This window comes from Lutjanus erythropterus, chromosome 20 (assembly GCF_056507025.1).
Source record: "Lutjanus erythropterus isolate fLutEry1 chromosome 20, fLutEry1.hap2, whole genome shotgun sequence".
Taxonomy (NCBI): domain Eukaryota; kingdom Metazoa; phylum Chordata; class Actinopteri; order Lutjaniformes; family Lutjanidae; genus Lutjanus; species Lutjanus erythropterus.
In genome coordinates this window covers 28853483-28870023 of record NC_139336.1, presented here as the reverse complement: position 1 = coordinate 28870023, position 16541 = coordinate 28853483, and the positions used below count along the sequence as shown (strand labels likewise).

Below are 16541 nucleotides of genomic sequence, written 5' to 3'. Positions count from 1 at the left end.
CTGTACAAAATGTTTTCATTTATTAGCAACAAAGACTAAAGTTAAAAGCTGCAATGTCTCTAAAATGTCGGAAAATAGTGGAAAATGTTCATGGCAGTGTCTCAAAGTCTGTGGTGATCTCTTAAAATGTTTTGTTTTGTCAGTCCAAAACCCAAAGATACTCAGTTTAATACAGTAAAACAGAACATGACCATATTTGAGAGGTAGAAAACAGCATTTTCTGCCATTTTTTGCATCAAAAATTACTTAAACAATTAATTGATTATCAGAATAGTTTAATCTTTCTTTTTTTGAAATGCTAGGTTTACTAGCCTGATATGGCATTTTTCTTGCCCCAGGCAAATGGGCAATCCTTATTGTTGAGTCCTGAAATGTCCTTTTTTGTCCACAACCTAAAAACATTCAGTTTAGTAAAGACACCAGAACATATTGACATTTGAGAGGCTCAAATTAGAGAATCGGTAAATTTTTTCTTCAATGATTCAAAACGATTAATTGATTCACAAAAGAGTTGGCAACTAATTTAATAGCTAATCATTAATCGAGTAATCATTGGAGTATTATATTGTGTATATATGTCATATTTTTTAACTTCCATTCACTGAGCCTCCTCTTAAACTGCTTGGAGCCCCCTGGGGAGGCCCGCCTCCCGCTGTGAAAACCTCTGACTTGATGAGTTTATACATTAAGACCACCTTCACCCCTACTGCTCCCTTCTTTCAGTCTTTTCTGTCAGTCTCGAGGACGGCCTGAGCCGCCCCTCCTGCCACCACTGAGACCTCGCTGTGGGCCATGTCCGCCTCCTGCTCCCTCTCTGGCTGCCTGGAGCTCCTCTGGCTCTGGTTGGGGTTGTTCTGGCTGCTCCACGACTTGCTCCGGCTGCGGCTGGGCTCCAGAGACTGCTTGTTCCCGCTGCCGTTGACGGAAGCCTTGCCCCTGTAGCAAACGCCACACACCAGACCCAGGAAGGCCCGTCTCATCTCGCGGCTGGCCAGGGTGTAGATGACCGGGTTCATGGCCGAGTTGAGCACGGCCACCGCGATGAACCAGTCAGCCTTGTAGAGGATGGGGCAGCGCTGCTTGCACGCCACGTCCACCAGGAGCAGGATGAAGATGGGCGTCCAGCAGGCGATGAAGACCCCGACTACAATGATGACAGTGCGCAGCAGAGACATTGCATGCTCAGAGTTTTTGTTCTTGCTCACCTTTTGGCTGCTGGACTTCACCAGGATGTAGATGCGTGCATAAAGGATGGACATGGCCAAGAGCAGAACCATGAACACTATGATACAGAAAGCTACATATTTCTTGCTGTAGAGAGGGAGGACTGTGGAGCAATCAGGGAGGTTGTTCAGGCAGTTCCAGCCTAGAATCGGCAACGCTCCAAGAGATATGGCGATCAGCCAGCAGGCCCCTATGAGCAGAAACACCCTGTAGTTCTTGTTGGCGTCATAAGGCCTCATTTTGATCATAGTCAGGTGTCTCTCTATAGCGATCGCCAGGAGACTGAAAATGGACGCACCAAGCGCTACAAACATGCTCCCCTCTCTGACAAACCAGAGGGCAGATGAGAGCTGCAGGGTCTTCTCTCCAGACAGGAGCAGGTTGACCAGGTACGCGACTCCGGCCAGCAGGTCGCACAGCGCCAGGTTGCCGATGAAGAAGTACATGCGGTTGTGGAACCTGTGGTTTCTCCATATGGCCACCAGCACGGTGAGGTTCTCCAGGACGATGAAGCTGCATATGATGAGGAACACGATGGTTTTGGTGTCCACAGTGCCGGGGGTCGTGCCCACGCTGGGACGGTGGTCCAGCTTCCCCGTGTAGTTGTAGTGGAGGTATATCTGAGGGTTGATCATCTTCAAAGCACCGGCTGCTGACACTGGAGGTCAGGAGAGAGCAGGGAGTCCAGTGTCAGCAGATCCAGCGTGTTCAGCTGCAGTGGAACATGTGGAGAACATGTGTGTCAGTACTAAAAGCAGCCAACATTGTCATTATCCAGTGATACAGCAAGTAATGGTGACATCTGATGGATTTTCACTGAACAGTTTTTCTTTACTCCTATGCAGTGGTAGAGATTTTGTGCTTATGTAAAAGTAGGAATACCACAGTGTAGAAATATTCTCTCACAAGACCTGCAATCAAATTTTTACTAAAGTAAAAATACAAAAGTATTGGCATCAAAAAAATCTTAAAGTATCAAAAGTAAAAGTACTTGTTATGCAGGATGGCCCACATTAGAATAATGTATATTGAACACTGAATTATGATTACTGATGCATTAATGTGGAGATAAACTTTATTACTTTGTATGCATGGTTGCTTGTTTTCACAACAATAAAAACACCATGAAGGTTAAGGCTACACGATAATTCAAGTATTTTGACTGAAATTCCAATTGTAAGATGTGATGCGATTAGTAGGAACGATAATTTTTGCATGTGACATTGGTTAGGGTCTGATTCAAACAAACACATTTTCTTTCACATTGAGAACAAGATATTTAGGCCAGGTCATCTCTGCAGTACTACAGCACCACATTATAATGCTGGTTTCACATACATTTGTACTTTTTCAAAAAACTGTGATTTGTGTCTGCAGTTTGGATATTGCACTTGGCCATACTGCGATTTTGATAATATTACAATTAATTGTGCAACCCTGATGAGGGTTAGTATTGAATTAAGTTGTCTGAATACTCAATATTTGCCTCTGGAATGTAGTGGAGTGGAAGTGCAAAGTAGCAAAATATGGAAATACTTAAGTAGAGTACAAGTACCTCAAAATTCTACTTAAGTATGCCTGCAGTACTTGAGTAAATATTGCTACTTTCCACCACTGCTCCTCTGGAAACAAGAGGTCATTAAGACTAGCAAATAGGGTAGACTGGGAATGGTTACAACAGGGGAAGGTTGCAACAAGTCCTATTCCTCCAATCAGAAACATGCTACAGTGATGACGCTCGTACTGCACATGCTCAGTTAAACCCTCTCCCTACCAGGAAGAGAGAAGACACATTCAACATCTGCTGTTGCATTTTTTGGAAAAAAAAAACCCAACTTGTTCTGGAGATATGAAAGTATTTTTTCGTGAGCTGTATTTGTGTCATTCTGTCTTGACCTTCTTTTATGAATTAATCAAAACTCACTTAGTTTGAGTCCTTGTTTTGTTGACTTCTAGATATAAATATAGAAAGACCGAATAGCTTCTGAACATCTGCACATTGACACAAAGTACAAAACTCATTAACTTATTGTTTATTTATTTGATAGATAAATAATACTCTAATATTGTATAAATAAATGTTACCATAACATTACTGTGAAGCAACGGTTATGTATGTGTATTTTCAGAATGTTGTGCATATTAAGGCACAAAGCAAAAGTTAATTTGTGAAATTTAATGCATTTTTAATATGTTGCAACTGTACCCAGGGTTGTGATTACCTGCAACATCTGACTTTTCTGAAAAGAGCTGCAAAGATTAATTGATTATTAAATTAACTGCCAACTAGTCTGATAATCGATTAACCTGTTTCAGTAATTTTTTTAAGCAAAAGTCAAAATTCTCTATTCTGAAATGTGAATACTATTTTTGTTTTCTTTACTCCTCTATGACAGTAAACTGAATATCTTTGGATTGTGGGTAAAACAAGACATTTGTGGATGTCTTCTTAGGCTTTGTGAAACACTGATTGACATTTTTCACCAATTTCTGACATTTTAAAACAAGCAAGTATTAATCAATTGATTGAGGAAATAATCTACTGATTAATTATAGTTGCAGCCCTAATTTTGGATGACATGTTATAACCTTGCATAATCATCTGTACATAGTAAGCAAGTAAGCAGACTGATGCAAGTTTATATATAAAGACATGGTTGGTGTAGTCTCTGCGTGTTGCAACCATCCCCAGTCTCCCCTAACTACAGAAAACTTTTTTAAAAAATACAGAAAACATAAAGTCTGCATGTTATAATCCATCATAATGTTGGTTTGTTTGTTTGTTTACATAACTACGAAACTGGACCACTGCCCAAAACTACGAGGGGGTCATTTAACTATGTAAATGAATCTAGACATGGGCTTAACTTCATCTGTTATCTCAATGACACACTGTAGACATGATCATTTGTACTTTACAGTAAATTAGACCAGGATCGGTCCAGTTTTCCCAGAGGAGAGCCGTTAACAGGACTTACCGTGGGATGCTCGCAGTCAGGCTTCAGTTGAAAGTTAAACGCGCACTGAAACGCGTACATTTCATTGCTGAGTTGCAGATTATCCGTGGTTTTCCCCGGATTTGACGATGGGCTTTAATTCCTTCTCCCTCGCTGAACGGAGGAGAGCAGCTCCTCATCTTTTACTGATCTCTAAAACTCCGGAGTTTGTCGACTGTTGGCTGGAAGTCACACCTCCCCCCCCACCCTCCTCCCCTGTGCAGCAGCCCGGGGCTGGAGCGGAGAAGAGAGCAGGGAGGCTGAGAGGCTGGACGGTTAGCTACTCAATACACGAAGCATATCAAAGACAGGAGGAGGTATGTGGAAACTAAGCTAATGTCTTTAACATATGGTGCAGCAATTTATTCCCACAGTTTTTGTCCCAGTCACGGTAAAAAAAAAAAAAAAAAAAAATCCCCTAGGAATATGAAAACCTCGAAGGAATGTGCTTCATGTGATCCAAAATTACCACTAAAACATCATCTCTGGTGGAAATTAGACAGTATTTCTTAGCTATTCAGGCATTTAGCCAACTTTATTTAATGTTTGGTCGTTTATCTAAACACACAGGAGACAGAAATTGCTTCATTAAGATCAACAGGGTTTTGAGTCTATGAAGAACAATTTAAGCTAACGCCAGGTAGCTAGCTCGCTTTATTGAATGTTTCATTAATGAAATAATAGTTAGCTATCTTAAATTAATTTCGGATAGCCAGGTTAACTTTACATAAATAATTTAAGATAGCTGGCTGTCTCGCTTGAAAGTAAAATCAATGTTAGCTTAAAATAATAAAAGCTAGCTTGCTATTGTTTTTAGGCTAGCTTGCTAGCTTAACTCTAAATAATTCTAGTTAGCTAGCAAACAGGCTAGATCAGTGTATCCCAAACTTGTCAGACCTTATCAATAAAATATTGGGAAGAGTTAAATTGTACATAAATGAATGTTCTTGACAATTCTTACTGCCATTTCTGCAACACATTAAATTATATTGACACGTTATTGAAAACATATGCATAAATGAGATAAAAATGCATTTAGACTGTGCTAGCAGTGTGTTTTATTGTTTTTCTTTCTTCTGATGAGGAAATAAAATAATAAAATAATAAATTAAATAAAATCAGTGCAATTAGGCGGAATTGGCATTTGTTTTTTCCTCTCATCAATAAAACAACATTATATACTATATATAATGTAACTGCTTTGTAAAAGGTGTACTTCAAATATAAATCTTACATTTTCATAATTTCATACATAAAATCTCCTGTGACCCATCTGTGGGTCCTGATCCAGTCTGTGGGAATGACTGGGCTAGATAGTTTGAAAGCCTGTTTTACCAATGTGATGGGGGGAAAAAAGACCCTGCAAGTCAATTTTCAAAATGTTCCCCTCAAAAGTGACCTCAAATTTCACAATAATAATCTCCAAAAAATCTCCCCACACTTTCAAACAGACTGAAGAACAGCTTCTTTTCAAAAGCTGTGTAACTGTTAAACGCAAACGTCCTGTCAGGCTGACTGCTGATATCCTGTGCAATATAAGTCACATGTCACTTTAACCACTATCTCTGATGTACATCTCCCCCTTGTAGATTTTATTTTATTTGTAGTATGTGCAACCATCACACCATTTGAGGATGACGCAGCAACTACAATTTCGTTATGCCTGCAAAATGACAATGAAGTTCTTGAATCTTGAATCTTAATATCTAAAAAAGAAAATGAGGAACTTTCTCAAAACTTTCTCAGTAAATACTATCTCATTATGTTGAGATACTAGGTATCTAAGGTTTGCCATTATAATGATTTACAGGATTTCTTTTACATTACATCAGTGGAAGTGAGATAGATAGGATTGATAAGTAGATAGAGTAGTTTATTAATCCCAGTGGCGAAATCATAGTATCACAGCAGGCTAGTCACATAAATTGCAAAACCAAAGGAAGTAGGTAATAAATGAAATACAATAAAAAACATGATTATAAAGAAATTAACAATAAAAAAAAGTAGAGGACTATATTGTATAATGAAGTGCACAGTAATGTCATGCAAAGTTCAGTCAAAGTTCAAGTTCAGTCAGTTACACGTCTTAAATATAGCTTTATATATATGTTTAATAACGTAACAAAAGCCTATAGTCTTTAGGAGCTGATATTCCCAGCTGTGTTTCTGCTTGACGTGGACAAAAAAGAGAAAGGGCAAGCATACAGTATGCTGTAAGAGTTTAAGTTAGGATGACTGCAGCCCATCCTTTGTTCTGGTCCTTCTGACGTGACCTCATATCCAGGAAGGATGGGCAGGGCTGGCAGAAAGGAGAAGGACTCAGAGAGTCTGGGAGGCTGAGAGACAGATGATGATGACTCTCATGAAATGTGGTGAGGTGGGAAACTACACTGCCGAGATTTTAAGACTTTCCTGACTAAGACTAAACATAAAATGACCAGAATGTGACTGAAACAATAAACTTTATTTCTAAACAAAATCCATGAAGCCATGAACTTTGTGCACTGGATTTGTGCACATGAATATGACTAAAGCGCTAAGAATCTTTTTGCTTTACTTTATGCGTTGCCACACATTGAGCTGCTTGCAATTTTCCCCAAACGAAGCACATAGTGTACTGTGTCACAGACCAGATCATTAAATAGTAGCTCTTTTCCAGTGTCTGTGGTTATTAACCCAGAGGAATGTTTTGTGTGGTTGAATAAACAGCTGTGGTCTGGCATCGGTCCATTAGCATTGTTACAGTCACAATTCTCAGTCATTTCCTGCAGGGCGCACTGTGCCAGCAGCAATGGGAAAATCTCAGGGAAAAAGCCAAATAGTTACTCTGGACCCGCAGCAAATCTGGGACCAATCACAGAGTGGGTCTACGTAAAGGCAGCTGGATTAACAGGCCGGGAACATGGGTTGGAAAAACCTTGGGTTTTTCAGCAAACTACAGTGATGTTGGGCTCACATCTGCATTTACATAAACTTTGAGCCAAATATGAAACCATCAGCAAGTACAAACCCATAATATGTGGTTAGAGTGAGTCTATGTCTATGTGTATTCATAGACTACTGAAGAGGAACATGGGTGGAGGGTTTTTCACTTTTGCAGGACCACCCTCACTAAAATGTTACTTAGGCAACCACCTCTTTGGTTTAAGTGAGGCTGAATTTTCCTGTCATCTTTGTCTGCAGGACAGTAATTAAAGTTCTATATTGCTGCCATTTTCCAGCATCAGGAGCTGTGTGTCGCCCCTAAATCATCAATACACCATATGTGTGATTTCCTGCCATTCTAATGCTATATCATTTAAGTATAAACCTACAAACCTATAAACCGCAGCCCCTCGTTTGAAACTACTGTACTATATAACCTTCCTTCCCTCAGGGTAGCTGGCCCCACAGCTGGTAAAACCATTCCTCAGGGAAAGTTTCCACTGCTCAACTACAGCCTTTCCCCTGGACCTTATACAGTATGCAGAATGTGTGACATTGTGAGTGGTTGGAAGAAGTATTCAGGTCCTTAATTTAAGTAAAAGTAGCAATACCACACCGTAAAACTGCAGAAAGTTAAACTAAAAGTCCTGCATTGTAAGTTTATTTAAGTTAACCTACATAAGTATTAGCAGCAGCAGTGAGTTTTGTGTAATCAAACTTAAAAGTGCTAATTATGCAGCAGAATGTCCCCTCTCAGTGGTATATAATTATATATTACATTTTTTAATTATTCTAACTCCTACATTTACATATAAGCAGCAGTTTAATGTTGCAGTCTGTCAAGTTGGCGCTATAACTAGCACTGCACAGTTGGATAAGCATTCAAGATCTGCTAGTTAACAAATGATAGATGTAGACTTCATTATCCCTCGTATTATGTTTGTTGTTGGGGCAAATCTTCTGTGTTTCTTGTTGAGGGTTTATTTTGAATGCTAATTGAATAAATAAATTAAAAAAAATTGACTGTAACTCACATAATTCTGAATTTACTTTGTTTTAAGCCTGAAAACTTGAACATGATAGTGGTTACTTGTTGAAATTAAATTCAGTTACTGGGGCGATCTCATTAGTTCTATGCCAAAACATTGCCTTTCTGAAGGGATATGCAAGCTCCATCCAACTATTTAGCCTAGAATTTCAGCTTTTGTGAGTTTCTCCAAAAAATGTAGATTTCAGTATCTGTTATTTTGTTGTAAAGCTGCCGTGTATCCTTATTAAGTTTATATAGTTCGGCGCAGGATGCTTGGTTACAGTACCGTCACATTATTCTGTGGTTCTTAAACAAAACTGAGACTAGTGGATACTTATAATTATGCATGTAAAATATTTAATGTTAAGTAAATGTAGTGGAGAAGATGCAATATTTCCCTCTAAAATGTTTTCAGTAGTAGTATGAAGTAGCATTAAATGGAAATACTCAGAATATCTCAGAATTGTAACTAATTACAGCACTTGAGTAGATGTACTTAGTTACTTTCCACCACTGGACATGGAAGAAATTAAATAATGAAATAGAGGTTAAATATGCAACACTTGATACAGAAATATATATTTTTTAATGTAAGTGCTTTGTGCAGGATCTGCTCACTGTCTGTAGATATGCAGTATTGTACATATGAAGCATTTAACTAAGTCTTGACTCATGGCATGAAGAAATCTGGATATTCATTATTAATCATAATGCAATTTAAAAGCAGTGCGCTCTTACAAATGCCTGCACACATAAAGTATCCTAAGGACATCCATAATTGATTATAATGCAGTTTATTTGACTGGTAACATGATAGTCTCTCATTCAAAGCAGAGAACTAATGGTTAAATGAGAATGGCCGGATAGGATAAAGATAAGGGCCCTGTGCTTTAGTACCATAAGTACATTACAAAACCTATTTGGCCGGCATCAGTGTAGCCATTACTTTGCCGGGGTTTGCCCTCTTCGAGCTCTCAACCCTTCATTAGAGTGCAAGAGCTGGGGTCAGAGCCGTGGGCAGTGGGCACATCCATGTGCAATTACATGACAACCCTGCCTTTAATTTCACTCTCGCCATTTTGAGGCAAAAACACACCCCGTGAGTCTGGGCTGCAAATCTGAGGCGGACTGTCCCCTCCTGCCCTGTGGCTTTGTGGCGGCAGTATTTCGAGGCATGGCGGTCTCTTGCATGCAACTTAACAGAACAAGGCCTTGGAGACGTTACTGAGGCATAATTTCAGCTGTGGCACAGTTTAGTCTAGGATCTGCCAGCTTTGGAAGCCCACACAAACAGAAATAGGTCTTTAGTTCTGTCACTTCCTTTCGCTGCAGGGATATTTAGTGCTCTTACCTTTACTTCTTTCACTATTAAGTGCAGTGCTTTTAATTTTCCATTTCATTTGCTTCCAGCTGAGAGATTAATCTGATGGTTTTATTTGATTCTGCCAATGGCTCTGACTTCAATAATACTACAGTGGCTCCTCAACAGACTATCCAGTGTCAAACTGCCTGCTATTACCATGCAAGCATAAATTTAATGGACTGAAATCACTTAACACTGAACATGGAAAAAAACCAGAAGCCACAGTTTTTCTGTAGTAGACTCATTTTGAGGGCTTCCGTGATAATTGCCAGGTTCTCAGCCGAGGTTACTGCCTGCTCTTCTGCATGTGAACGCAACATTTTCCTCACCTCCTTGTACTTGCGTATTCAGCCCGCCCTTGCCAGAAAAATGGCCGTATAGGTCATCTGGGCAAGCAGCTAATTAAGACCCATACAGAGTGCTGCAGGAGTGACGTATTTCTGTGGACCAACCCAGAAGTTAGCATCACTCTGGTTCTCTCTACAAAAAGCTAACAGGATTTTTTCCATTGGATTTTGGATTAGTGCACAAAATAAGCTCTGGGGCAAACAAAAGTTTATGATAATTACATGCATGCATTCAGCAAGATAATATTCACAAATGAACAACATTTTTATGATTTTTGAAGGGCAAATTCAATCACCAAAGTAAAATGCTAGGCTAGAAACGAACTGCACTTTTGCTGTTGCATAACTCAGCGTCAACACCACTTAGTGACCAGTGTTCAGTGTGATGACATTTAATGTCAGTGACAACCACTGTAGTCTCTTTCAGACAGTTGTTAGCAACCACCTACCTTAAAGGGATAGTTCAGATTGTTTGAAGTGGGGTTGTGTGAGGTATTTATTGATAGTCATTGTATTACCTACAGCAGGGAAGCTAATCAATGACCTGTTGTGGAAAGGGTCAGCAACAAAAGGTATTTTAGCCATTTAAAATATTTCCACCTAAAAATCCGTTTAAGTGTACACTATATTTAGAATATTTTCACCACTTTGCTGTCAGACAGCCTCTTCTGACTGGAAACCACCATCATAGAAGCCAAATATCGCTCTCTTCAAACCAACCAAGCTCCGTAGGTGAAATGTGTAATTTTACCTTGCAGAAGAAGTGAGCTGTTGGCCTACGACCGCCTCAGTCTGTTGGTTAGTTTGTGTTATTGTTTGACTTGGGTGAATTCAAATTATCCTTTTAAAACCCCAAGTCACACAAACTAACAAACACAAACTAGTTGACTGACGCTTTGATTGTGGAGAGAGCGATAGTTTGCACAGAGGTTTCCCATCAGAAAAAACTGTCTGATGGAAAAGTTAAGTTTTGAAAATACTCTAAATATACCATCAAACTGATGTTGATTTTTTAAGGTGGAAGTGGCTAATATGCCTTTTGTTGCAGATCCAATCAACGGCAGTTTGTTGTTTATCATCCATGCTCGTGCCAATCTCTGTTTCTCCAAATTTGCTGTCCATAATACTCTGACTATCTGTAAGGACCTCATACAGCCCCACTTCAAATAATCCAAACTGTCCCTTAAAGACACGTGAAAGCTTCTAAATTCACAAGTGTGGTATTTACCGATGTGTTGTATGTTGTAGAACCACAGACCTTATTTCAGGCAAATTACAACAAAAAAACAGATTTTTGTGGGTGTCATCCTCTGGCCATTGGTGTGTAGCCCCCAGCCAAAAACAGGATGTAAGGTCAGGGACTCTATAAAAAGGTAGTGGCCATTGCTATCTCAGCTGCAGAGAGAGATATATGCACATGTACACACATAGGCCGAGCAGACTAAGGGTTGCTTCAGCTGAACTGCCCTTCGTAACTACTGTGAAACATCAGATTCACTAACCCCGCTCCGTCTCTTCATTCACTCTGCAGCTCTTTGGACCAGTGCTGCTGTCTGTCCCCTCTCTTCTTCATGGAGCCAGGATGGAGGTGACAACTTCAAATGGTTAGTTTACGAACAGCAACCAGCAGACTTGCATAACTCACATGCTCATTTTAAGCTAAATTATCTTTTTTTAAACCTAACCAAGTAGATTTGGTGCCTAAAGCTAAACAAGCGTCACAACGTTAACCAGTCCTGTCCACCTCTTGCTCGTACTCTTCATGGATCGTATATGTTGCTTTGGGTGGCATTGGCAAAGAAGTCAAACTATTCCATCATTAAAGTATGAAGATATGTTACATTTGAAAACAAAATATAAAGCACAGTTTCATATAGTATCATCCAAACCAACACCACCACCATTTTTTGTGCTACCACTGTCTAATAAGGCCCTATTTATAAAGGTATTATATATTATATGTCATTATATATTACATTGACTTTTTAAATTTTTAATAAGTGACTTTATTAATGCATAATAAATTATTAACTAATGCTTTATAGATCTGATTTGAGCTTTTGAAAAGGGTTTCTAGGTCGAAAAAAAAAAAGATTTGGTCTTTTGGTAATGCAACCCAAAGGTTGTTGTTATTAATTATAACTGATCTATAAGTATTTGTAGATGATTGATCATCAGTGTCTGAAATCATTAGTTAAAATTTAGAAACCCTTCATTAAGGATGTCTAATTAGAGAGTGGTCCAAAATGTCTGTGTGGTATATTTAACAGTCAAACTGGAGTGCTGTCCTAGTCTGACTTTTTTTTATCATTAGCTACTGAAAGGACCCAGTATTCAAGGTTTAATAGTGTATTGAGCGTACTTTGTCTAATCTTTTGTTTTAATACTACAGTGCCCCATTTGTGGTAATTAATTACTCCATTCTGTCTATCTGTCCATTTTCCATTTGAAAACTCCATTTCTTAAATAATAATATTATTTTTAGTTCATACAAGCTAAAGGGAAGTCGTCAGTTCTCAGTAAAGACTTCCCATCTGTGCATTTTACAGATGTACTCAGAAAAAGGAAGTGTTGGTCAGGGTGTAGCTCCTGATGTTTATTTTAACACTTTGTTGACTTGATCTTGATGCTGTATTTTGGCCCTTGATAAGTTGTCAGTCTAGTCTACCATGCTGCAGCTGCATTGGTTAGCGAGCCGTTTCCTTTCCTTTTTGTTGAGTGCAATTTCGTTGGCCTTCCAGACAGTTAATGTGAGTGTACAGCAGTAGCCCATTTATCACGAGGTCAGCCAATGCTTCCCTCTCTCTCAGGCCCATTAGGTGTACAGTACTCAGAGCTTGTTGTATTGATGTCCAGCAGTCATTGGTCATTGCTTGACTTACTGCTGAATGGATGGCTATTACATTGTCGTTAACTTAGAGAGGAGTGTGGAGTCTGTGTTCATATAAAACCTAAAACATCATGATCTTACATGCATTATATTTATTGATCTTTCATTCATTTGCCATTGCCCACAAGTCCTCTCATCCTCTTCCTTGTTATATTACTTAAACCAAACAAATCCAATGTATAATGCATAAACAAAGAAAAACTGTAAAAGACAATGCTGTTGTTTTAAAACTGGATTCTATTTTCATAGTTTTGGCAGTGATTCAAACAGCTCAACTTTAACCTAATAATCTATACAGGTGGCAGTAGGTGGTAAACCTACACCTGCACTTTCACTTTAACTCCTCTGCAGTCTCTGCTGACTTCGAAAAAAAACTCTATTGTTATTTTCACCTACTAAAAAGCTCCAGTTGGCTGTGGGTGTCATCACCACGGTGTAACTACAGAGCAAAGTATATGTTCAAACTCAGCTCACAGTCCGTTAACGTACACTTATATTTTAACTAAGATAAAACTTGGGAAATTAGAGTAGTTCCTCATTTTGTATAGTAAATGATGATTAATCATTAACTACTAAGAGTTCAGCTCTCACATCGTAGGTGAGAAACTACTGGGGAGCCACATAAAATTGTTTACTTAGCCCTGAACGCCTCACAAATCAATGTTTCTGTCATCAATGCTGATCATTTTGCATTCATTTTTAGTGCTATAACCATTAGAGCATATTTAAAACCAGTTATGTCTAAAACACATCTGCCGTTAACAATTTCATATTGCTTATCTGCACAAGTCAGACAACATTAGTTTTATATAATAAGATTATCTAAAGTAGATGTTGTGTTGGATCAATGTCTTGTACCTCCATTTACGTCCACTGGACACAGAGGTGTTGTAACAGCACGGTAGGTGTTGCTGTACAATATTATGCAATGTTTTTATTTTCATTTTTCTGCGTGTGTCTTTACGTCTCATGGGGACACAGTTAAACTCAGAATAACATATATTTTACATTCGAGATCAAAGACTGACTCATGTCAAGACAGAGTCTTTGTTATCTGTGTGCTTCCCGGTTTGCTGGTTGAATCAATAAAATTGCTCTGTAGCTATCTAGGAAATGACTAAGATGCATAGTAAGTGTACAGGAAACCATTACAGCTTTCTTGATTAAATGTAGGCCTACATTAGGCTATTTTACAAGCTCTGCTGTGCATGTAAGAAACCAGGCACACGCTGCATTTACTTGTCATTGTACAACACAGGCCTGTGTAGCAATATTAAGATATAGTTCCCTTTTTGCTGCTCACAAAAAAGCAGAGCCCATGTAGCATCCTTTGTCTTCATAACTATGTGGGTTTTTGACTATTTGCCCACAGACGTTTCACAAAGTCAAGAGATTTCTTAAGTCAAAATAGTTGCTTGAACGGTGGCAAGAATGGCTGCTAACAAACTTATGACCCCCCTTACTCTTCTTCAGGGAAACACCTCACCAGATACAGTGCTCTCCACCCATTCTCCTCAGTGTTAGGCACATGACTGTCACTGCCCCAGTTTGAGGGCCGCTCAAAAGACTTTGTATTGGCTCTGCTGCACAGGTTTTTTTAAACTCTAGTTGTTTCCACTCAGTTTTATCAATTAAAGATCGTAGATTGTCCCTCAGTTTCTACTGTGCAAAGTGGTTAGAGACAGACTTTTGAGTCCACCATGATAAACGCTTTTTAACTTTTGTACTGTAATTTAGCAGAACAGGTGCTTTGGTTTTTGAGGGTAACCAGTTCCTTCTCTTGAGATGAACACGGGGAAGAAGGTGTGTACAAAAATATGTAGATGGTTTTGTGTCTTTACTTATATTTCCTGCAGATGACCTGAGAATGACCCAGCTTGGTAAAGTAATTTATATATAATATATATATATATATATATACTTACAGCCCTTAAAAATTACAGTCATTGCTTATGATTCAGCTCAGTTAATTTTTACGTAGACTTACATGTCAAATAGCAAATTGTATTATCGCCACTGAGAATGACTTAGTGATAGAGAAAAACTAAACAAGGTTGCAGTAACGTCTAAAGTTAAGTCTAAAGTCTGCTTGTGTGACAAGCGGAAATGTCATGTAAACAAATATTTAGACCGCTATAAACTCTCTTATCTGACAATCAGGTGTTGTTCTTAGGTCTTCAGCTGCCCTTGAGTGCTTTGTGAGTGTGTTTTGTTCCCAGCAAGAAGTGGATCATGAGGAAGATGAAAATGTCCATTTGTATTCTTTGAAAAATCCAATTTTAGCCACGCCATAAAATTAGGCCTGAAAGAGAACAATACCTCATGCAGTATTGTCAAATGTTGAGGCTCCGCCACTTCATTGTTAAAAATAGATATGAATAAACTATAAAAGCAGAATCACTCCTTATGGAGACATTCACTTTATTGTGATATTTTCTTGTAGGTGTCCACCTATTGTAGCTTACGCCCTGTGGGATCTCTCATGATTTAGAGACGCTTAATGGGCAGCAGGTCTTACAGGTAAAGATGCTTTCGCATAGTAAAACCTTCCAGCTGTGCATTTCCTTCCCAAACTGTATACATATTTCATTAGAGCCTGTATGACTGGTGCCTTCCTGACCCTGGCCCTCTCAGAGCACACACACACACACACACACACACACACACACACACACACACACACACACACACACACACACACACACACACACTTTATTTCAGTCTACCATTGGCGACTGTCAGAATGATCGTCTGGTGCCGACGAACAAAAGACTGAGAGGGCAGCTGACTAACTATCTGCAGCTGAGAGTGATGCAGTACTGGAAGTGAGCTTCTCATAATGTGTCTGATGTGTTAAGGAAGGAAAAGGTTGTACACAGATCACAGTAATCTCTGATGTCTATTAATATAATGAATACAGTGAATTCAAAAAGCCACAAGAGACGGGAACTTTAAACATGTTCCTAAGAACTTGATCTGTTACTGGTCTCTGCTGCAAAAAGGTGTTTCATATATGCTTGCAGACAATTACTAATATAGTCAATTCCAACATTACTCTAAAACATATTTATTTTATTTAAGTTGTTAGTAAGTTAAGCCATTAACTCATGGCTGCCTTTAAAGGTGCAATCTGTGTTTTATGCTTAATAGAACAGTATCACAGACGGTACCAGTCAAACTCTTCCAGTAATCATAGTAGTTTGTTATCATTTGTCAAAAGACAAAAAAAAGAGAAACTCAAATATTGCATATTTCACACTCACTATCAATCTCAAACACACATACACACACATGTAACACTGACATGGAGAGACCGAGCTTCTCTTAAGTTTGAATTGTCATTTATTTCAAGGGAACTCACAAAGAAAGTTTCATGATAATAATAATAATAATCTTTTTTTATATGCCACTTTCCAAAACAGCAGTTACAGAGTGCTTCACAGTTAATAAAGCAAGCAAATAAAAACCATAAAAGCAATATAGTGAGCAAGAAGTGCAAGTACACAGAATAAAAGTTAACAATTTATTTTTAAAAAATGGACTCAGATACTGGACAATAAAAGTGGCTGGTATTACTCTTCAAGATTGGCGAACTTGGCGCTTAGTGATCACAGAAAACAAGTATTAGTCCCCTGCTCATTCACACTGAACATAAACAGTTGATGATCCACTGCAGATGTGTGATTGGCCCTTTGCTAAGCCCCTCCTGTGAACAGTAACTGTCCAATCATAGATTATCAATTGTAACTGGGGCTCAAAGACAAGG

The 16541-nt window shown here is 38.8% G+C and overlaps 1 protein-coding gene and 1 long non-coding RNA gene across 2 annotated transcripts in view; one reads left to right on the top strand and one right to left on the bottom strand.

Moving 5' to 3' along the window:
* Window positions 1-349: 349 nt before the first annotated feature.
* s1pr3b (sphingosine-1-phosphate receptor 3b) lies at window positions 350-4405 on the bottom strand. The gene is made up of 2 exons (XM_084746152.1): window positions 4203-4405; window positions 350-1936 (listed from the first exon to the last, which is right to left on the bottom strand). Exon 2 carries the CDS (start codon window positions 1857-1859, stop codon window positions 720-722), a length of 1140 nt encoding a protein of 379 aa, XP_084602278.1. The 5' UTR covers window positions 1860-1936; window positions 4203-4405; the 3' UTR covers window positions 350-719.
* A 43-nt stretch (window positions 4406-4448) lies between these two features.
* The window catches only part of LOC146308672 (uncharacterized), a 79299-nt gene continuing 67206 nt past the window's right edge, over window positions 4449-16541 (top strand). Inside the window, exons 1-2 of the long non-coding RNA XR_014772639.1 lie at window positions 4449-4537; window positions 11417-11489. This is a non-coding gene — a long non-coding RNA (uncharacterized LOC146308672). The remainder of the gene's footprint in view (window positions 4538-11416; window positions 11490-16541) is intronic.

What these genes read in the sequence shown, in the direction of transcription:
- s1pr3b (XM_084746152.1), bottom strand. Translation starts at nt 1,859, where the DNA reads ATGATCAACCCTCAGATATACCTCCACTACAACTACACGGGGAAGCTG.